Source organism: Hemitrygon akajei, chromosome 18, assembly GCF_048418815.1.
Source record: "Hemitrygon akajei chromosome 18, sHemAka1.3, whole genome shotgun sequence".
Lineage (NCBI taxonomy): Eukaryota > Metazoa > Chordata > Chondrichthyes > Myliobatiformes > Dasyatidae > Hemitrygon > Hemitrygon akajei.
The window spans coordinates 42,929,279-42,953,504 of NC_133141.1; the positions used below are offsets into that span (position 1 = coordinate 42,929,279).

The window sequence follows — 24,226 nt, forward strand, 5'->3', positions numbered from 1 at the left end:
GTTCTTGTTGTTTCTCCATGTGGGTGAGGGAGGGGTTGGGGTTTGCAAGTCTTTGTGTCTTTCTCTTTTTGTGTGGCAGCTGGGGAACTGATGTCTTTCTTTCAACTACTTCTGAGTCTTTCCATATTTCATGGCTATCTGGAAAAGACAAGTCTCATAGTTGTATTGTGCAGCCATACTTTGGTAATAAAATGAACCTTTGAACATTGACTCAGAGGGTGGTGTGAGTGTGGAGTGAGCTGCCAGTGGAAGTGGTGGTGCAGGTTCGATTGCAACATTTAAGTGAAGATTGGATAAGTACATGGATGGGAGGGGATGGAGGGCTACGGTCCAGAAGTGGGTCAATGGCACAAAGCAGAATAACAGTTCGGATTGTACTAGGTGGGCTGAGGGTTTGTTTCTGTGCTCTAGTACTCTTTGACTAAACTTTATAACCAAGTTCAGTTTAATTTGTTACTGTGTTCAGCACAGATTTGGTGGGATGATGGTCTTGTTTCTGTCCTGAAGTTTTATTTGATGAAAATATTTTCACTTTCATTGTTGCTGACATTGCAAATTATTCACCTCACAATAATGGCTTTGACTGGAATAGAAAGCCATGGTTACCAAAGCATTTAGTTGAGTATTTGCATCCACTAGGTGATTCTTTTTTTTTAAACATTACCTTGCAGATGGAACCTACACATTCCATACAGATTGATCTTGTATTAGAAAAATCAAAAAAAATGATCCTGCAGATAGTAGAAATCTGAAATAAAAAACAGCAATTGCAGCATTGGTGGGAAGAGAAACAGTTAATGTTCCAGGTCCAGGATTTGTTGTCCAGTCCAGATAGAAAGTGCAGAGATGGTCTGGGCCCAAAACGAATGTCGACTCTTCATTGCCCTTCATAGATGCTACCTGACCTGTTGAGTTCCTACGGCATTTCGTGTGTGTTGCTCTAGATTTCCAGTATCTGCAGAATCTCTTGTTTATGAGCCTGAAATTTTGGATGTTTCTCTTTCCACAGAGGCTGAGTGTTTTCAGCATCTTCTATTTCAAGTTAGCATTAGAATAGTGCAGCTGAAGACAAATTAAATTTGGGATATAAGTAGGCAATCAAAAATATTACCTACAAAAATGAAAAAAGACATTGTTCTTTAAACAGGGAAGTATAAAGCCGGGCTTGTTTTAACTGTGGGAGCCAATTGTCGCCTAAAGGAATTGCTTGGCAGTTACTACATGAATTAAAAATGTTCTCCAGGATTTGAGTAATAACAGGTAATTATGTGCGTGCCTTGTTGTCAAATTCAAGTGTTCATTTTGCAAGATATGGTCAAAAAAGGCAAACATCCCATTTTATGAGCAATGTGATAAAATGTAATGTAATTGGTAAAAGAAAGCATTCACACTTGAAGTATGACTTGCCAGTATGTTGTGCCTCCTATATCCATTTCCAAACGACCTAAAGATCTTATATTTCTAAAATGCTCTAATATAGAAAACATAGAGTCCAATTTGTATACAAGTGTCCACTGTGAGACCAGTTAACTGGGTGTAATGATATTGATTAAAGGATAATGTTAGTAACTGGTATATACTCCTTGCTGTGGGATCTTTGACACTACCTGAGAGAGCAGAGACAAAACATCATTTAACATCCAAAAGATGGCACTCCTCAGCTTTGCACTAGGAAGGAACACATATATTTTTTAAAAACACGAGGAAGTCTGCAGATGCTGGACGCCCAAAGCAACACACAGAAAACGCTGGAGGAACTCAGCAGGTCAGGCAGCACCTGTGGGGGGTAATAAACAGTCAACATTTCGGGCCGAGACACTTCATCAGGACTGGAAAGGAAGGGGGAAGAGCCAGAATAAGAGGGGGGAGGAGAAGGAGTACACACTGGCAGGTGATGGGTGAGACCAGGTGAGGGGGAAGCTCTTCACCTTTTCTACTTACCCCCCAGATTCTCACTTCATCCCCCCTCCCCCTCACCTGGTCTAACGTATCACCTGCCCATGTCTCATCTTCTTATTCTGGCTTCTTCCCCCTTCCTTTCCAGTCCTGATGAAGGTTGATTGGTTGATTGGTTGAAAGGTTGATTGTTTATTCTTTTCTGTAGATACTGCCTGACTTGCTGAGTTCCTCCAGCATTTTCTGTGTGCTTCCCAAAATTTTCAGCATCTGCAGAATCTCTTGTGTTAATTGCATCCAGAAACCTGGACCTTGGGTCTAGAGACAGTCCATAGCAGCCAAGTATTTATAAGAAAATAAATAAATAAATAAATAAATAAATGTGGAAAAATAAAACCAGCTGGCTCACTAATATCAGGGAAGAAAATCTGCTACACTGACCTAGTCTGGCCTACATGAGCCTACAGACCCAATGGCATAACATTGACTCCCAAATCCCCTCTTAAATAGCTTAACCAGCCAAGATCTGAGGGAGTGCTCCTTAATCTTTCAGAATGACACACAAGTGCTTATCTACTGCCTCAGATTGATGAGACAATCCTTGGGAGTATTTTGGAGAGCAGGTGAGTTCTTCCTTGTGTCCTGCCCAATATTTACCCTTTGTACCAGACATACAGATTAGCCATTTCATTCATGTACTAACTGTCTGCAACATTTGCTGCACTGCAGGTTCAGACTTTATTCCCTGGAGCATAGGAAATGGAGGGGAGATTTGATAGAGACATACAAAATTAAGAGGGGTACAGATAGACTAAATGCAACAAGTGGGCTTTTTCCGCTGGGGTTCCGTGAGACTAGACTAGAGGTCATGGGTTAATGGTGAAAAGTGAAATATTTAAGGGAACCTCTTCACTCAGTGGGCCGTGTGAGTGTGGAACGAGCTGCCAGTGGAAGTGGGGAATGCGGGTTTGATTGCAAAATTTACAAAAAGTTTGGACAGGTACAGGGATGTGAGGGGTATGGAAGGCTACAGTCGATAGGACTAGGCAGATTAACAGTTTGGTGCAGACTAGAAGGGCTGGCGGACCTGTTTCTGTGCTGTTGTGCTCTCGGACTCTATGACACACTTCAAAATTACCTCACAGGATGTAAAGTACACCGGAGGACATCATAGAAATGTTCTATCCTTTTTGAACCTTTGGCATGTGTAACTAATAGAACAGGTGAGAAACCTATTTTCACTTCAATCTCTTTTGATTATTTTTGTGTAAACAGAGAGCTCACCAGGCAACTAGATGAGTACAGAGCCTAACCAGTGTAAAAGGGAAGTGTCATTGGTAAAGAAAAACGAACAAGCCAGGTATTGATTACTCTGTCAATGTTAATTCGCCTCTTCAACCAACACTAATTGAAATGCACCAGCATGAACTGATTAGGCTAACTTTGCTGTTTACTACTCTCTGGTTGATTAACTCCAGACTGGTTTTCTTGTGGTATCACTTGCTGTTGAATCAGTGAAAAGAGAAAAAACATAAATAAAGTTGACGTTAACCCCTCCTTTCAATCTTATAGTATGTTTGAATAAGATCACCTCTCATTCTTCTAAACTCCAAAGAATACTGGTCCAACCTGCTTGGCCACTCTCAACTTGAAATTTCTCTTATTCTTCGAATTAACTTGGTGAATATCTTCCAGGTTACCTCCAATGCTACTACATTCTTTCTTAGCTAAGACAATCAAAACTGTGTGTAACATTCCAGGTGTGGCCGCACCCCAACACCCTGTACAATTGTTACAAAACTTCCCTATTTCTAAGACCCCACCCTCTTCAAAAGAAAGGCTGATGTGTTATTTGCCTTCTTAACTACTTGCTGCACCTGCCTGCTAACTTTTTTTGTGATTCGCGATGTTTGTGATTTATTGCGTTTCTTTTACCCAAAGGAATTTTAAGAACTTCCTTGAGATGGTCCACCAAATGAATCTAAACACGTGCAGGAAGTGACCCTGCCAGGTTATGATTTAAAGATAAACTAATAGGCAGTCATCTTCCACACATTGTGGCCTGTTTCCACACCTTGCAAACAGGTGTGTGGGATTCAGACCCATCACATCAACTCACAACATCACAAGAATGCAGAACTGCTTCCAGCAGTTCATGTCGGCCCCTTGGCATTCTCATGTCAGTTTCTTTTCCGGTGTGAATGAAGGAGAACTACTAACCTAAGTGGCTTAGCTGTAATGGTCCTCCTGGTTTTAAATTTTGTTGTCAATCAAACAAAAATTGAATCAAATCTGAATTGAATGTGCCTCTGATGCTGCTACAAGAAAGTTCAGCATTGTACCTGTGCATAAATGTACTTGCGCATATGATAATAAACTCAACTTAGAAAATGACAATCCTAATATTAGAAAACCTACAGCACAAAACAGGCTCTTTGGCCCACAATGCTGTGCCGAATATTGTCGCAAGTGAATCTCATCCATCACAAGGATGTCTCGGAAATCTGATCTAGAAATATTGGACAATAGAAAAAAATAAAAATGTTCACAATAACAATAGTGCTTCCACTATTTAGAAATCCTGATGAAGGGTCTCAGCCCGGAACGTTGAATCTTTATTCCTTTCTATAGATGCTGTGTGACCTGCTGAGTTCCCTCAGCATTTTGAAATCCCTCTGCTACTGACATGATTTGATATACCATTTCATTGCAATTATTTGTTCTGAATAAGTTGTTGGAATGATAACCACATGGGCAAGCATATGAGAAAAGTCTGGCCCCTTGCAGAATGGCAATTCCTATTCTCCAATTCTGAGGCACATGACTCACTCTTATAATATTGTTCTCCTCTTCCTACTTCATCAATGCTTCTGTACTCTGTGTTTCCATTAAGTGTTCCTTTCCTGATTCATCTAACCTGAAGCATATTGTCCCAAATTATCCCACCCTTTCTCTACCGCACACATTCACTGTATTGAAATCAGAGTCTAATATGCAATCACTTTCATAACTGGAGTGTACCAAACATCACCAGATCTGTCAGTCATCTGTCACTACTATCTAATTTAACCTGTTCTCTACACCATTTTAGTTAATATCCTTGTACTTCAGCTCTTTGTAACTTGAGCTTGCTCCTCAATGTCATCTATACTCTCTTTTGAAGGCAGGTGTGTGTCACCCTTGCTAGATAATACCTGCCAATGAACCCACGTCTTGTCATTACACGGCGCTGTGCATGGTTGGTGAAATTCTAACCAGCTTACTTCATCCACCTTTCCAGTTTATATAAGCAGTAGATTCCTCTGGGAAGGTGGTCCAAATTGAAGGAAAACAAAATAAAGTAGCAACTCTGAAGAAGAATAAAATGAAAAGTAAAAAAGATAGTATTAGTTAACAAATTTCACGTCACATGCTGGTGATAATAAACCTGATTCTGATACTCCAAGAAAGTAGTTTACATTAAATTAATGTGAAAATGTTCTGCACAACATAAAGCTTGATTGCTTACCAAAGAAATGAAAAGCAAACACAATGCATGGTTTTAATTCTATTATTCTAGACAGTTAAAACTTAATTGCATGGGGTTCTTAAGATTACTATTCTGGCACTAAGCTAATTTAAGGAGATAGAATTCCCAATCAATGCATTAGTTGCATTATATTAGGTGTCTATCATTTTTGCAAGGAAAGCATGTTTAAGTCTCTTGATGCCCTCTGCCATGACAGTCGCTAGTGAATGTATATTAGGACTTGAGAACTTCCAGGCCTTTTTTGTAAAATCTTTTGAGAGACTGAACAACTGTAGCATGTTGAAGAAATGTGAACAATAGATTGCTTTTTCTTTTACTCAGCAGCTCCACTGTCTCCAGAATTATTTTGTGGGATTACAAATGGCAAATGGCCATGCATTACTTCTTTGGTTCCCTATTTCAAGCGTTTACCTAATTACTTGAGACAGAATAACAGCTGTACCAACCATGCACAGCGCCAACTCATGATGAGCCATGGGTGCATTGGGGCATTGTGGGGGAGAGGGGTTGGTATTAGGGTATTATCCGGCAAGGGTGAAGCACCCCCTGCTTCTAAGCCAGAGTATAGATGAGACTGAGAATTAAGCTCAAGTTATAAGAGCCATAATACAGGGATATTAAATAAAACAGTGTAAAGAACAAGTTAAAATTGATAGATGACTCGCAGATTTGGCGATGTTTGGTACACTCCAGCTATGAGTATGATTATGCCTTAGACTCTTGCTTTCAAAGCAGTGAATGTGTGCAGTGGAGAAGGGGAGGGATAACATGGGGTGGAGACTGAATCTTCTGGGTCATTTCAAGCCCGCAATGCCATGAGCATCTCTCTTAGTGGTGGCCTTTACTTACTCTCAATTGGATTAGTAGCTGAGGTTCTACAGAGCAAGAGCCAACAGGACCAGGTCTGCTGAAATTAATGACTGAGGAGCCGTGAGAGCAGCTTTTGTGAAACCATTGGTGGCTTGGAAAAACAAACACCATGGTTGGGTTGAGGAGGTCACATAAAGTAATGCCCATTTCCCATCTCCCTCATATCTGACTGTCAGTGATCCCAGGAACAACAGCAGACCACTTTCGAAGACTGGACTGTTAGGCATTTGCTCTAAGTTACCCAATCTGCCCACAAAAACAAACAATGGTACCTTTCCTCCCATTACATAACTTGATCCCATTTTGAATGAGATATGCTACTTCTGTTAATCAATCTGCCTTCTGCAGCATACCTTTAGGGTCAAGAAAGCTGAACACTTCCATTTGGGCTTAACCGCCCAAGCACAAGGCTATATTGGAACAGAGGCACAAACAAAACTGTAAATGTTGCAGCGAGTCAAATCTAACATTTGGAGCCAAAATGCAATTATTTTAGCATTAGAATGGTGAGAAATACAGCACCAATGCCTTGGATTATTTTAATTCGACTGTGTGGTCTTGTTCAGTTCTCAGTTTCTCATTTCACATACATGTTAAGACAATGTAACTGATTAAGATATCACCAACACTAGATTACTGACTTCTAAGGCTGGACCACCATTCATGAATGCTGACAGGACATTCAAAACAAGTGGCAGTCTTATCATTGTTCAGCTAATAGCTACCAAGCTAAAATGTTGGTAACATAAAACAGAGAGATCATGTGATGCAGAGTGCCTAAAATTGGTTTACCTCATTTCCTCATAGAAGTCAATATATCTCTAACCACAGTCACTTCTTCCGCTCTCGCTAAGTGTCAGTTCCCCTTTGAAAGAATAAGCCCTTTCGGTAATGATCCCTCCTCATGCTGAGAACACTTGATTTGTTTAAAACCTCCCACCAGTTAATAGGTCAGATTGTGAACTCTGCAAGTAAATGAAACTGATTGTTGATCCCTCTTCAATGTCAGCAACCTTATCCAGCCCTAGTCCAGTGCATTTTGCAGTGTTATTCAGGTGCTACAATAAGAGAGGAGGTATTTTGTGGATAAGTTATTAAACTGGAGTCCCACATATATGCTTTGGTGGATTTAAAGAACTGCCATACTGTATTAATAAAGAACATGGTGCTTCCCCTAATTTTCCGGCCAATATGTTTTGCAACCAATGGTAACCAAGGATTTTATCAATCAACCAGCTGCTGTTTGTGTGACACTTCTGTGTGAACTGGCTGCCATACTTCCTGATTTATAACATTTCAAAACTCTTCAGTAGCTGTAATATTACTTGCAAAGGTTCCAAAGTACATTGCATAAATACATTTGAAAATAAAACCTTAGGAGTAGGCCACTTGGCCCCTTAAGCCTATCTCACTATCCTATATGATAATGGATGACCTTCTCAAAGCCTCATCTCACCTTCTGTACTCATTCCCACTGGCCCCTAACTCCCTGATCTTTCAAAAAATTTATCAACCTCCTCTTTAAGTGCCCCCAGTCATCTATCCTTCACAACTCTCCAGGGTAAGGAATTTTAAAGATTCTGCAAGTTACCCCTACATATCTCAGTTTTATATTTCTGTCCTCCTTAATCTTGAAACTATGACCCCTTATTCAAGTTCTTCTGCTACTGGAACTATCTTGACATCTTGTCACTTCTCCTAAGTATTTTACATGACTCCATAAGATCACCCACCATTTTGCTAAGATGCACTAAATATGTATCTAAATTCTTTGGCTGCTCATGAGCAAAGACCCCACTCGTCCCAGGAACTAACCTTGCAGAACTCTTTTCGATTGCATCAATGGAGTTCTTAAATAAGGGGAACTAAACTGTTTTCAGAGTGTGACCTCACAATACGTTCTACAGTTGTAACAATACTTACTTACTCCAAAAGGCTATTTGACTTCCTACCACTTGCTACACCTGCCTGCTAGCTTTTTGCAATTCATGCACAATCACACAAACTCTTCACTTCGTCTTTGGTACAAGTATAATGGGTTCTCCCATATCAAAATTAACTCAAGCACTATGCAAAAGTATGCAAACACATTTTCACACTTTTTTTGTCAGTTTGAATTATAGGTCCAAGCTTTCCCTGAGCACTTTGCAGCTTCTCCCAGTTTTAAATCCCCTTTCTCTCTCAGTATTCTCCCCACTTCCAATGCAGTCCCTGCTTTCTGATGTTGATATTTTTGGTTAAAAGTCACGCTTTGAATGAAAAGGACATCTCACCAGTCTATCTATTGCTCCATAAAAGGAACTCAATGCAGCCATTGCCCCAGCACAGTAGCTGGGATTGCCCCATGGGTCATCGTTGAAGTAGTGGTAAATGTCATACATTGGAAAAATGTAGTCCATGCATTTCATACACTGTCATCACTAGTTGCATGAGTAATAAGAGTCCCTTTTACATCCTTAGAAGCAACAGTGAATTTTATATTCTGAGAAATCACCTTTACTGTGCAGAGCATTATGTGTTAGTGAACAGGCCTAATTTTAACCCCCTCGCTAAGCTGGATTCCCAACACTGGATTGTAACCTACTCAAGCAGTCCCTTCTCAGACAGACTGAAACAGGCCTCATAAGCACTGTGCTGAGCAGGGTCTGCCAGGGTTGCGTGTGGGCACTGCACATAACCATCCATGTTTATGGATATACCACATATATTGCCTGGTAAAAAGAGACTGTGTACTTAACTCATGAAGGAATCAAAACTGTGTAAATCACATTAGGTGTCTAATTATTTTTATATTTTAAAAAAATAAGATCAAACTATTTACCACACAAAAATATGGCGTCACACTATACAGCTTTAAGATTTCTATCTCCAATGCTTTATAATCACAGCGGCGCTGTCAGGTCACAATGTACTTAATTCCAGGCTCAGTAGTTTTGGAATTTTTGTGGAATTTTTATTTTGAATTATACATCTGCTGTAGAATTCACCAAAACTTTTTAAAACTATTATTCAAGGTTTGTATAAAACACAGTTAAGTTCATGCTTTATTCAGAACAAATCCATGATCAAAATTAATAATTGAAACTCAAAAACCTTCAGATCCAAAATAAAAACAGAAAATGCTGGAAACACCCAGCAGGTCAGACAGCAGCCGTGGATAGAGAAACAGTTAACATTTTTGAGGTCAATGCCCTTTGATAGAACTTAACTGTTTCTTTCCACAGATGTTGCCTCACCTGTTGAGTGCTGACTGCATTTTATTATTATATTTCAAAATTAACAACCATAACAATTATCCTACATTTTGGATTTGTGATAATGCATTGAGCAAGCATTATCACAAATGCAAGTGCAAAGTACATCTGTGAATTAACACACAATGCCATAAGACGTTACATTCAAGTTCACCTACTAATTCAGGAGATAAAAGTATTGCAGAAGCAAATCTTCCATACTAAAATATCGTAACTGGTATCTTCTAAATTTTATCAGGTAAATTCCGCAACCTCTACAATTAGATACTAATGTCACTCTACCCAACAGAGAAATATCTTTGAAACATAGTATTCCACTGAGGCCCACCACTGGTTGGAGTCAGCCATGGATGCTGTGTCCTAGCTGTCTACGTGATATGCAAGCCAGGGCAGTACCATATGGAGCTAGCGGTTGCCCTTGTAGCAACAGCTGATGAATCTCCACACAGCTGGTGAATCCAAAGGGACGACAGAGACCGATACAGTTTGGCACCAGTGGCATTGCAGGAGTTGCCAGTCAGCCTTGAACTCAATGTAGGAATGCCTCAGGGACTCCAATTTCCCTCAGGGTTACCTCCTGAAGCCTTCCCCTTGAGTGGGTATAGCCACACGGCAGGGAAGGCTTGAGACCAGTTTCCCTTTTCCTAGGTGAGTTGCCAACCACGGCGGACAAGCCCCATCTGCCCAAAGAGGACTGCACAATAGGAGTCACTGTTGCCAACTTATACAAAAGGCCTCATAAATAACAATATCAGAAAGATCAGATCATCTGTTGCAGAGATTAGTTTTGGCCAGATCACCTCCTTTATAGGAACAACTGATTGTTGGCAATCCTTACAACAGAATGTGCCAGAGTTTTCTTCAGGGCACTAGTTATACTTCTGTACTGAGGTTTTTAATTAGATGAGTTCTCAATTAAATGAAAACTGCAGGATTGTCCTTTTGCAGTAAAAAGAGTTGAAAAAGATATTTCAAATCCAAAAAGCTGCAAGCCTGCAGTTAAAATCTGGAAAATTACATGGAGGTTTGGAGACTGCTGCAGTCTTTTATTAAGTGGTCAGAGCAGCAACAATTTCTTCCCCTTGAGACAACTCGCATTAAAAACTAGACATTTGATCTGAAGACATGAAGCTGGAGAGACGGGAGTCAGTCACTCGAGAGCAATGTGTTTCCTGACTTGTGCAGGTGTTAGCTTTCACCCTACAAACAAAAAAGGCAATGTTCACGCACTGCAGGCTATCATTTCCTTCGTGGCTATCGGCCTGCAGAGTGTATTAGGTATCACAATGAATGTAGCAGCTTGTACTCTGACACTTTGCTAACAGGCAATTACTGTGCTGAAAAGCCACCAGAAGAAACAGTAGCTACTCGGTGCCAAGGGGTTTGCTGCATCATTATAGGATAATGGGTGCACTTGACTTTGCTACATAGAAACATTTCCCATCACCTGGCAGACTTCAAGATGGAAGCTTACTGATGTCCTTTGAACTGGAACTCTGTTAACTTTGAACTTTAAGTCATTAAAAAGAAAGCGCAGTCTATGTTTCCTCCATTATAAATGTGAGATCATTTTTATAAAGTCTGGCGATGAAGCAAGTGCACTGACACTGTTGCATTACAAAAATCTACACAAACTTCACAGTCACCAGTATGCACTCCTTCAACAGGATAACTCTAATAAACTAATTAAATCAATCTGAGTAAAAATGTGTGAACTTAACCTTAAACTGAGCTTCAGATTCTCCCCATCACCAAGTATACATCTTTCTACCTCTAACACCAGACAACATTCTCCCTGCCTGAATTCCCTTACTCCCTGTGGACTTGCCACTGTTTTCCTGACTGCCCTCCTGCTTGTTACCCTCCATGTCCTTTAGCTCATCCTAAGTCCTCGGTCCGTATTCTAACTAATGGCAAGTCTTGTTCACCCATTACCTTTAGCTCACTGAACAATCCTGATCCCCAATCTAGCATCCCCTCATTGAAAAGAATGAGAAATTTGAAGTCTCCATGATACAAGATCCCTCATTTCTGGTTGCCTCATTATAGGAACGATGTGGATGCTTTAGAGAGGGTACAGAGAAGATTTACCAGGATACTGCCTGGATTAGACAGCATGTCTTTTGAGGAAAGGTTGAGCAGACTAGGGCTTTTCTCTTTGGAGCGAGGGAGGATGAGAGGTGACTTGATAGAGGTGTATAGGATGATAAGAGTGGACAGCTAGAGACTTTGTTCCATGGTGGAAATGGCTAATATGAGGGGACATAATGGCATAATTTTAAGGTGATCAGAAGAAAGTATGGGGAGGGGGTGAATGTCAGAAGTAGGATTTTTTAAAACACAGAGAGTGGTAGATGCATGAAATGCACCACCAGGGATGGTGAAAGAGGAGAAACATTAGGGACATTTAAGAGAGTCTTGATAGACACATGGATGAAAGAAGAATGGAGGGCTATGTGGGAGGGAAGGAATAGATTTATATTAGAGTAGGTTAAAGGGTTGGCACAATACTGTGGGCTGAAGGGCCTGTATTGGGCTGTAATGCTCTGTATTCCATCTTTCTCCCAATCTACATAATGTCTTCCAGCCATGTGAGATCTCCACTCTCCTCCAACATTGGTCTCTTGCACAGTCCAAGTTTTTATCATTTGACCACTCCTTACCCCAATTCACTTTATCCATTCTCTCTGAGACACTCTCTGAATGATAGAGGGTGCTCCTGAATGGCAGAAGGATGTTTGTCAAAGGTTAGTTAAGGGGAGGGGAGGAGGAATGAATTTATGAAGTGGGAGGAGATAGGGACTGTCAGAGCTATTAAAACCTATAAACAAATAAAATCTTGATGTGGATTAGTTTCACATTTACCTTGAATTACTTGAAACATGTCCACCTAGAATTAGATAATATTTCTCCGTAATTTTTCTTTAAATTGCATTTTTGCATTAATTAATAATTTTAATTGCATTTTTAAAGAATTCAGATCACTACATGACATTTAAAGTTATAATTTGCAACTTTAAAGGTCTAGAACGTTAAAGCTGGAGGAAGTGAGACAAAGGATGTGGGCAAATTCTCATCACTTGAGCACAGGTTTCTGGAATGATACTTGCTGAGGTGCCACATGAACCACCGGATGCAAGTTACGTGTGAAACTAGAGCTTGTGCTTCAGTCTGGGTCTTACAATGAATGTCTAGGCTATAACCACATCACCACACACCTCTGTGCAGTTATCATATTTTTTCCTATAAACATAAGCCATCTTGTGAACTGCTGATTAGATGGGTTTTCAAATGTTAAGTTTGTTCAAATGCTTAGATGCATTTCAGTGTTCTGTGTGCTCATTACAAAGGATGGATTGAATTCTATGTCAATTTAATCCAAGCTTTTGGAATGGAATCAGGAAATGTGAAAATCCAACTTAATTAAGTAAATAAATGGGAAATGCCTTTTTAAGTCAATCTTTATGAAAGCAAGGCACCTCACATTTTCTAGTCAGTTATGCCAGCCCCCTGTTTGATCAAGCCAATCTTTGATCTCATATTTTAATTCAGTTTGGCACGTGGGCATCACAATTAGGCCATAAACCTTTAAAAGCCATGCACTTGAGGCATTGTTGAGATGTCATACCTTATTTGGGGAGAATGCAACACTGAGCACTGACTCAGTGGCCAAACAAAGATCTAAGTAGTCTGTGCTTAACATATCATAAACTATCTTAACAACAATCTTAAAAAGACCTATTAACTACTGAGACAAATCCATCCAGAAGTAGACTCTCAGATGTGGGCCTAGCAATATACACCAGGAAGGCTTTGGGGTTCAGTTCTTGTTTTCTTTTAGGGAATTAATGCTGTAAAAGATCAAGGTTGCAGGTTTTAACATCAGAAAGCTACTAAATGATTCCTGTTAGAAATTGTGCTTGTCCAATAGATTAGACTTGGCTGCAATTCAAACACTGGTGAAGTTCTTTACCAATATCCAGCTCTCTAAGCCTACTTAATAGAGAAAGTGCAAGGAAACCAGGAGCTCTCTTCCAGATGGCCCTTGAGGAGAATGATGGAAAGCACTTAAATCAGGAATTCAAGACCCAATATATCAATGAGAAAACATTATTCAATCAGCAGAAATATATTGTTAAGAAAGTGATCAATTTTATTTGTAGATTTAAATGATATGGATGATTTTATAACAGTGGCAACATTTCCAAAAAATGGCTGAAACAGACTTTGAGTGCCATCAGATTTCCCTCTCACGTTCTAGAATTAAATCTTTTTGGATCATCATAATTGCGGTTGTATCCATGGACATTTGGTAAATGAGCCAACTTCTGCACAGAATCTCACATACTGATTTTTCGCTGTTCTAGTAGCAGTACATACGGTACCTTCCATTCCATTTCTAACATATTCCCAGCAAGTGCCAATATTATCACCATCAAGCCTTGAAAATTCTTCATCTCTCCAACTTTTTTCCCTTCATTTTATAAAGACTCAAAAATAATCTTTTCCAGCAGCCTTCCTGAATCTTGGTTTAGGTTGTGCCTACAATCTTTTGTCTTGTTCCCTGACTTTGTAAATGGAAACATGATTTTAAAATGCAAGTTTTGATCAAGTTACATGCGGGAGCCTGGTGTATGCAAAGATAATCAAATATCCTAACTAGTGACCCATATATTCAAAAATGAAGACTGCCCATCCTCAACAGTGACATTTTGGTGGAATAGATTTCCAAGACCCCCCCCTTCCCACCCCCAGTGTCTCATAAGCAGACAGCACAAGTTCTATTTTATACCATAAAGTTACTAAGGAACAAAAGCAATTTTAAAAGAGTAGAACATTAGACCATAAGACATAGGAGCAGAATTAGGCCACCTGGCCCATCGAGTTTGTCCTGTCATTCAATCATGGCTGATTCTTTTTTTCTATCTCTTCCCCAACCCCAGTTCCTGGCCTTCTCCCTGTAACCTTTGATGCTGTGTCCAATCAAGAACCTATCAATCTCTGCCTTAAATACAGCCAATGACCTGGCCTCCACAGCTGCACGTGGCAACAAATTCCACAGATTTACCATCTTTTGGCTAAAAAAATTTCTCTGCATCTCTGTTTTGAAAGGGCACCCTTCTATCCTGAGGCTGGGTCCTCTTGTCCTAGACTCTCCCACTATGGGAAACATCCTTTCCACATCTACTCCATCTAGGCCTTTCAACATTCGAAAGGTTTCAATGAAATCTCCCTTCATCCTTCTGAAATCCAGCGAGTACTGACCCAGAGCCATCAAACATTCCTCGTATGATAACCCTTTCATTCCTGGAATCATCCTTGTGAACCTCCTCTGGACCCTCTCCAATGCCAGCACATTTTTTCTAAGATGAGAGGCCCAAAACTGTTCACAATACTCAAGGTGAGGCCTCTCCAATGCCTTATAAAGCCTCAGCATCACATCCTAGTAGATGTGTATTTGTCTTCACTGTCAGGCCAATAATAATCCAGTGAGTCTGGATCACTTACATGACTGATTTTCATTTCATTTCTTTCAAAGATGAATTCTATGAAGAAAGCACAGTTGATCTTTTAATGATTACAGGCTGGGTGGCAAAGACAGGAATCTAATTCACATGTTGGATGGATTAACAGAACCCTCCAACGTGGTTGCCACACTCGTCCGATTAGAGATCAACTCAGATGGCCCAGTACATTTGATAAGAAAGGACGTCCTTTAAAATACAGTCACTGCAATGGAAAAACACGCAAAAGGAGCTGGAGGAACTCAGCAGATCAGGCAGCATCACTAGATGGAAATGGACAGTCAATGTGTCAGGTCAGGACCCTTCATATGCCCAGTCCAGATGAAGTGTCCTGACCCAGAATGTTGAATGTCCATTTCTCTCTATAGATGCTGCCTGGCCCACTGAGTTTCTCCAGCTCCTCAGTGTGTTGCTCCAGCATATGTAGTCTCTGGTGTCGCCATTATTATGCAAATATGGTTGCTAATTTGCACACCAATTTACCAAGCCAAGGGACAAACATCCAGACAATGCTTTGGTTTGGTGATGTTGATTGGCTTCCCAAGGACTCCAATAAAAGACATTAAATTTTTATTATCACTTGTCAGGACTTTACTTTAGAGCCTGATCCTAAGGATGAATGGTTGTACTTGTATTTCACATGTTTGCTGAAATGTTTTAAACCAGGTCCATCGTCCAACCATGGACAACGACGGTGTCTAAGGAAGCAATGGGTGATTCTTATAGGTTTTCTGCTTTCAAAATTACCCATTTTTACATAGCTCACAGAATGTTAAAAAATCAGGTTCAGGGCCAAATTAGTGGAAGCTGAAAAGTAAATCCTTGGTAGACAGACTGACAAGAAGCTACGATCATTTCACATGACCATATATGGCAAGCAGTCTCTATCATCTGGAGTCGACTGCTGACAGTTACAGAAGACTGTCTGATTCTGGTCATGCTAATCAAGAGCTGGCGGATGTGGCTTCACAAAAGTCTGCTGTTATAACAGGAAGTGCGTGCAAGCTACAGCTGTTTCAAGATCACCTAACTTTGCCTCGATACAATGGTGACAAATAAGTTACAGCAACTTCTGGAGAAGTTCTAATTGCCAAAATAATGTAAATCTTTTTGAATCATTTCCAAAAATATATATTTTTTTAAACTTGAGGTGAGCATTAACTTCACCATTATCAGTGCTGAGAACGATGCAGAAACCTCCCACTCCCTTTTCTGCACATTTTTGCCTTCACTGTCAGAACAGTAATCTACCGAGCTTGCATCAATTGCATGCCTGATTTTCATTTCCTTCATTTCAAAGATGGATTCCATAAAGGATGCATAATTGAGACTCCAACATCTGCAGCCTTTTGTTGCATCCACCTATCACCTCCTCGCCTCTATTGCTGTCGCCACCTCTCCCTCCCACACCCAACTCCATCTGCCAATCGACCCTTCCTCATTTGATCCACCTTGTACTCGCTTCTTTCAATCTGGATGCAGTGTCTCCACCCAAAATGGTGGCTGCCCATTTCCCTCTACAGATGCTGCCAGATGTGTTTTGTTACACAATTGATTGGTGTTGACTATTAGATTACTACCTAGGTGGTGAAGACACTGCAAACATAACATCTTGTGGGTGAAGGGATTTAAATTGTGCATCAACATTATCAATCTTCTGAGGCCCTTTTCGATTTGAAGATAACCAAGAATAATTTTGCGATCAGGGTGTCCCAGTGTGTTACAAAGTAATGTCCCTTGTTGCAAATTCAATGGTTTGATAGCTTGGTGATTGGCAAAGTTCAAAGTACAAGTGTGAATGTGTTGATGACCATTGGCCACCTTGCTCGTGATGCTACTCGACAGAAATTTAGTTGCATCCAAAATATTGAGTGATACAGATTCTGCTTTACTGTTGGTGAGATCTGTCCAAAAGGAACGTGAGCACTACAAGAGCATGTAAGGGAAAACTGGTAAGCCTCAGGAGGGAAAGAGAGGAGAGGGTGCAGATGAGCCTTGGATCAGCTGGGAATCGAAAAGAAAAAAAGTTTTCCACTAAAAACTATGTCGTAACACTTTGTTTGACATAACATGGCTCATCCAGTCAAGTGTGATTTGGAACATATGTTCCTGTGGAGTGATGCAACTGAACTTGCAAATCAATGACTTTCCCCATGTATAGCACTGATAAAGGATATGTGATCAAAATTGTAGTCAAACTTGTCTTTGGTCCTGAATGTGACTTCATGAAAACATTATATGTCGTGAAAAAAACCCTGGAAATGGGTATATTGGTTTAAAAAAGTCAAGCTTATACTTAAAAAATGAACTTACATATTGGCATCATGAGATGCTCACTAACAAGTGCAATGTGGTCACAATTGTTGAGTAAATGGCATAGCAGCTCATGAGATAATAACCCCCCCAATCTATTTTCACTGCAGGGTCACCACAGGAACTCCTTTGTGTTCTTTCAATAGTGACATGAAATCTTAAACATACAACAGGCAGCGTAGGCCTTGGTTTAATTTCTCATCACAATGACAGGACTTCTTACAACGCAGCACCAATGAAGTAAAATTAGGTTAAGTTGTGGAACCTGAACTCAAAGCCACAATAGTCTGTCTCAGATATGACTGTGTTACCACTTAAGCAAAATGTCACTCAGAGATAGATTTTTTCAAAAGCATGTGAAAGATGACTGATAAATGATCCCAGGGTTTCAGAATGCATTGTCACTTCATGCTTTCCATCAGATTTTGCTGCTGTAAGCACCTATAGATCAGTGGAAATGTCAAGACAAAGTTATGGACGAATAATATTTCCCTCCTATGCTTCTAAGTGAATCAGCTTTCTTAGAATTGCACGTCACCTCTATAATGACTGATAAGAGTACATAGGTTAGCTTCATTAAATTAAATCTCATCACATTTTTGTACTCAGATGCTATGCTTAATGCAGTGAGGTATAAAACCATTAACTTTTATATTATCCTATGATCAAGATCAGTGGGTGCAAGTGTTAAGGTCGTGTGTCACCAAGAAAAGAGATATTGATGTTTCGCATTGGCAGGCAAAGTACATCAAGATCCTACTTACTATTCCAGCACCAGGATGATTTCTGAGGTCGTCTCATACACTTCATGCAAGTCTACCACATGAGGGTTGCTTTTCGCTATCTCAAGGATTGCAATCTCGTTGATAATGTCCATGCGGCAATCTTGGCCCTTCCTTCGTTTCCGTAAGAACTTGGCTGCATATTCCTTTCTGGAGGCATTTTCCATGCATTTCTTGACGACTGCAAATTTGCCCCTGTGAGCGAAGAGAAACATCCACATTAGTGGCTACTGCCTTTAGATTATGCATTTTATCTAGCATGGACTCCACTTATTGAAAAAGAGACTTAAAATGGCTCATCATTTTTGAACACTCAGTTGCTGTAATGCAACGGTAGGACTGCAGATTTGTGCAGCATGTAATGTGGGAAACAAAATAGTTGTTAAAAGTTTTACTACATATGACTACAGCTCGAACAGTGTTAGCACCACCCACAGCAATGCAGCCTGCTCGATTTGCACCCACCCCCTAGGTTAATCATTCAGTCCCGCCACTGCCAGTGGACCAGAGCTGCAGTACATATCATTTATAAAATGCACTGCAGCAACTCACCAAGACTTCTTCAACAGCATCTTCCAAACTGGAGGCCTCCACAACTTAGAAGGTCTAGTGCCATACAATATAATGCAAGGGTTTTCTATTGCCCTTCATATAGATAGATAGATAGATACTTTATTCATCCCTATGGGGAAATCCAACATTATTCCATTGTCCCATACACTTATTGAGAAATATATATGAGAAATATGAGAAATTCCATCCTTAAGGCCACTGATCCCTGCTCCCTTTGAAGATAAATACCTTCCCAACAGCAACATGTTCCCTAGTTTGTGAGATCCTGGAACTCTCTACCTAACTGCACTGGGGTAAACTTTCACAGACTGCAGTGGTTCAAGTCAAGGACTCAACATTCAGAATCAGAATTAGGTTTAATTTCACTGCCATATGGTGTGAAATGTGTTCCAGTTCCAATTTCTCAAGAGCAAGTAGTGATGGGCAGTAAATGCTAACCTTGCAAACGATGCATACATTCGGTGAATGTACACACCAAAAAATTGTACCCTCTCTCTCCAATGTTCAACTATTAATTGTGTAAGTCAAACAATATCTCCCCAAAATGGCTGTCTTCAGGATCGTTGTGGAAGATCCAACAGGAAAGTGGTTGTATTATGTTGCCAATGACACATTGAATCATGATGGTAATGCAATTGCCCGTGCACATTGGAGGATGGTAAACATTCCCCATCCACAAATGTGCCATCCCAGTTTTCAAGGGATGGTAAATGAGCCATTAAGATCAGATAAAATTAGATTGTTAGGAATGAGACATGACGCAATAACCTTTCTAAAACCTCCGGGAAAGATGCAGAAACAAGTGATTTCCTCATCACATTTTGTGATTTCCCCATCATAACATAGATGCGGCTGTGGAAAGCATCAGGGACTGAGAATAAAAGAGTGTTTGTTTTTGTTTTAGAAGTAGAACATAAGCACATAAGAACATACAGCACAGGCCCTTCAGCCTACAACGTTATGCTGGACTTTTAACCTACTCTAAGATCAATCTATCCCTTCCCTCCCACATAACCCTCCATTTTTCTGTCATCCATGTGCCTATCAGAGAGTTTCTTAAATGCCTCTAATGTATGTGCCTTTACCACCACCCCTGGCACACAACACTCTGTGTAAATAAAAACACTTACCTCTGACATCCCTCCTATACTTTCCTCCAATCACCTTAAACAGCTATAGGTAGAGAGGTGAAAAAAATCGATCTTTATCACACACTAAGCATGCAGTGCATTGCTTTTGCTAGAATCAATTTTCAGCAAGGAAGTGCATCCTGTAGCTGCTGCAAATTACCTGTTTAAATGCAAGTAGTTATTTTCAGGTTTCTTTTCCTATTTATCATTATGGCTCTTTGAAAGAAGTAAAAATTCATAACAGGTAATGATACCAAATCCCAGTTCTAGCAGTAAGCAGCAAGTCCAAATGCTTGTAGTGCTTAACTTCCAATTCTATGGAAGTTGCATTAGTTAGAAAAGAAACAATGGGAGCACACCAAATAGTGGTTGTGCAACTAACAAGATTGCTAATGTTGCAATTATTACAGCAGATGCTGGAAATTAAAATATTTTGAGTATTTTGCCTTTCTGCTGTGTTTCACATTTCAAAATACCGCTTACAAGCTTCACTGGACAGCATTAAATTCCTCAGAGACTCACAAATTTTATCATGAATTATTTTAGTGTATCTTTCATAATTTCACCAGAATGTGGTGGCTTGGCTTCCATCCAAGTATTCCAGACCTCGCAGTACATAGGAAGAGGGAGTCATTCGCCATTCATGTTCTTTATTGCAGACAGCTCAAATACTTTCCACTCCCATCCCAAAATTTTCTCACTTCATTATCTCATTCAGCTACCTTTTATAGGGCACGGGAGAGTGGTGACAGGAGACCTTTCAAAATGTTTTAGGATCAAAATAAAAAGAACTAGCCAACGGGAAGACCATTAAGTTTTATTAGCCTTGGCTCTTTTTTTTGGTTTTAGTTCAACTTATATTTTTAGTTGAACTGGAAATACCGCTGCATTTTCTAATTGCATCAGATGTGGTAGCAACAACCTCTGGTCTAATCTTTCACCGAGCTAGGCTTTGGCACTATAAGTTAGTTTTGCAGGCCCAATTGATCAGATGTAACACTGCACACAGGGCAAGTACAAGAAAAATGTCACTTCCTCCATCAAAAAAACACGAAACATCAATCGAGGAAGGTATCCAACAGTCTGTACCAAGTTAAACATGAAGCATGCAGTTTTAGCAATTAAATATTACTACTTGTCTTCAACATCTTTTGGTAATTATTTACTGCTTATTATTTACTAAATGACTTAATGCTTAAAGCATTTAATAATTTGTTTTGATCCAATTACTGGTAATCTTTCCAGTTTTAATAATTAAAACATTCTCTAAAATCTTCATAATCCAGTTTAAGTGGACTAAAGACCATGATACAAATTGGAGTATATTGCAGTCCAAGCTGCACTCTGTAAGTGAGATTTGCAGAACAATAGTTGAATTAGAACTATCAGTAGAATATAGAGAAACATTTGAATTGGTGTTGCTGCTTGCTAGTGTAGAATCTATCTGAATTTTATCCACTTAAGTTTCAGTGTGCATAGTTTTCAGTTTTATTTTGCAAAGACCCACTCCATTGCAACAAGTTAACCCGCAATTCCACAATTGTTAATGGAGTTAACAGGGGTAACCATTAAAACTGAACAGAACTGAAAGAATTAGCAAGAATATAATGGTGAAACAACAAAGACAGGTCTAGGAAAATGTGGAGCTGACAGACAGAGAAAGATAGGTTGAATGTCTTCAGGGTGATGTAACAGGTGACTATTTGTAAGTATATGTGAAAGATTAACCCTTCTCAGGTGGTTAAAAAGAATAGTGAGATATATTCACATGTTTGACATTGGATTGCTACAAGCAGCAATGATTCAAAATAATCCATTTGCAATTTCAACACCTAAAAATCCATTTGCCAATGTGATCATTCATTGTACACTGCAGTTTGCCTATGCTGGTTGGTTCTCATTACTATAGATCAATTGCCCAAGGTTAAGTAGAACTTACTCATACCTGAATAATTTAATTATGTTGTTAATAAGTGCTAAATAATCCTAAAGGGAGATACTACTTCTCTATGATCACCAGCATTAATATCTCAGAGGTGCTGGGGTCTTGAGTCATGGTGAGTAAATGAATGAAATAAAGAAGCTATCACTCTTAAAGATTCTGGTCAAGTCCTGGAGAAGAGGCTGCGCAGCTGCTTCATTAGTGACCAGGTGCCAGGACTTGGTAATGTGGAACACATTGCACATCATGGGATCGGTAACACACATGGCAGAGTGCTGTCTCTTCAATTACATTGCCTGTTTGAGCTCCATGATTATGTAAATTCAAAGTAGTTTCAGATGATTAAAAAGTGGAAAGGGAATTTGGAAAGTTTAAAGCAAATAAATTAATAATCCCTTCATTTAGACAGAGTGGCAATTATTCTATTACAATTCTTGTGTATTCACCTAGGCTTACTACATTGGAAATTTCTTTTTCACTGGGCATGTTAGAAGAATATAATGTATTGCATGTTTGAACCTGGTTCAGTTGCCCCCACCTTTGTACAAGACCCATTAGGTCTAAATACATGTAAGTTTTGTAAAATGATTATGAATGCATCAGGATATATCCACGTTTGCAGCTCTGCTGGCAGAATTATATGAATAAAAAGCTACATTTAATGTTTAAAGAAGCCTTTTTACACGGACAGAGCCAACTTTTTAACCTGAAAGACTCATTTGAGGAATACTATAAGGAGCTGATTCAAGATCTGTTAATTATCATTCTTCAGTACACAAGTGTAAAGGAGAATAAAATGATTGTTACTCTAGATCAGATGCAGCACAAAAAAACCCACAATAAATATAAAGAGCAAAATTATATAAAAGAAAATTAAACCACCTAAGATTTCTAGAGCTCTGAATGAACCCATGGACTTTATGCCCTGTCCAAACTTTCGAGGTGTGAATCATGCATTGCTGGTTACAGCACACATCTTTTAGATCAGTGGGCATGTGGTTATGAATGGCGATAGAAAGTTTCTTCAAAGTAAAAGTGAGTGGGCAAATTTCCTCAAAGTAAAATATCCTATTTCAAGACACTTAGCAAATGCTGCATTGTAATAAAAATCGAGCGATCATATTAAATGGGCAAGGGTTCTGGTGAAATTATTTAGTACTGTAACTTTTATTTAACTTATACTTTTGGAACTAGGATTAAAAATTCAAAAACTATTTTAGACATTTCACACAGGGTTATCATAGAATTTATAGACTGCATAGATAGTGTATATTAGGTGACCTTAAATAAAAGTCACCTCAAATATATGAATGATATTTCTGATATTATTCATTTCATGTATCTCACATGTTTGTCCCCGAACAAGACAAACACTGATTTGGCATTGCGCTGTTAGTTAATCAAGTAACCAATTACCAAACAATACAAATATAAGCTTCATTCACATTTCTCTCTGATTCAATTAAACTCGGTTATCATTAAAAAAAGTTACTTGATTATTCTGGAGGAGAATTCAAATCAAATCAAATGCACAGCAGTAATTAGCAATATATTAACAGAATATTGGGTATTTAATTTAATCCCAGATTATGTTTACAAATCAATATTTTTGTGAGTTAGATCTCACTTTTGAGGGAATTTGCCCACTTTTTCATTGGAGAAACCTTTTTTCCCCCACACTTAGTCACACACAAGTCGAAGGATAAAGATGACTATCATAAATCATATATTTACCTCTAAAATTTAGGCAAGATCACCTAGGATCAAAATCCTAGGCTCTATTTAGAGATGTATAATCAGATTGTTCACTCCTCGCGGATTCATTTATAACAAGATCTGCGAGATAGTGTCACGGCTCTATTAACCCTGGTTAAATCACACTTGGAATATTGAGTTCAGTCTGGTCACCTCATTACAGGAAGGATGTGGAAGCTTTAGAGGATGCAGAGGAGATTTACCAGGATGCTGCTTGGATTAGAGAGCATGTCTTTTGAGGAAAGATTGTGATCTAGAGCTTTTCTCTTTGGAGCAGAGGATGAGAGATGTGTAGAAGATGACAAGAGGCAGTGCACAGCTACAGATATAGTGGATGGTCAGCGACATTCTCCCAGAATGACAATTTCTAATTTAAAGAGGGAATAATATTAAGGCAATCAGTGGGAAGTACTGTATAGTCAGATGGTTTTTCTTTCTTTTTTTTCTTACACAGGGAGTGGCAAGTATATTGAACGCGCTGGCAGGGGTGCTAGTAGAGGCAGATACATTAGGAACATTTAAGAGACTCTTAAATAGACACATGGATGAAAGAAAAATGGAGGGCTATGTGCGAGGGAAGGGTTAAATTGATTTTGCAGTAGATTAAGGGGTCAGCACAACATTGTGGTACCACGTTGTACTATGTTCTAAGTGCAC

The 24,226-nt window shown here is 39.4% G+C and overlaps 1 protein-coding gene across 1 annotated transcript in view; it reads right to left on the reverse strand.

The window, feature by feature from the left end:
* Positions 1 to 24,226, reverse strand: part of LOC140741363 (serine/threonine-protein kinase 17A-like) — a 58,040-nt gene that overhangs the window by 15,975 nt on the left and 17,839 nt on the right. The window contains exon 2 of the mRNA XM_073071513.1: positions 18,152 to 18,364. Within this exon, the coding sequence (XP_072927614.1) occupies positions 18,152 to 18,364 (213 nt within the window). The remainder of the gene's footprint in view (positions 1 to 18,151; positions 18,365 to 24,226) is intronic.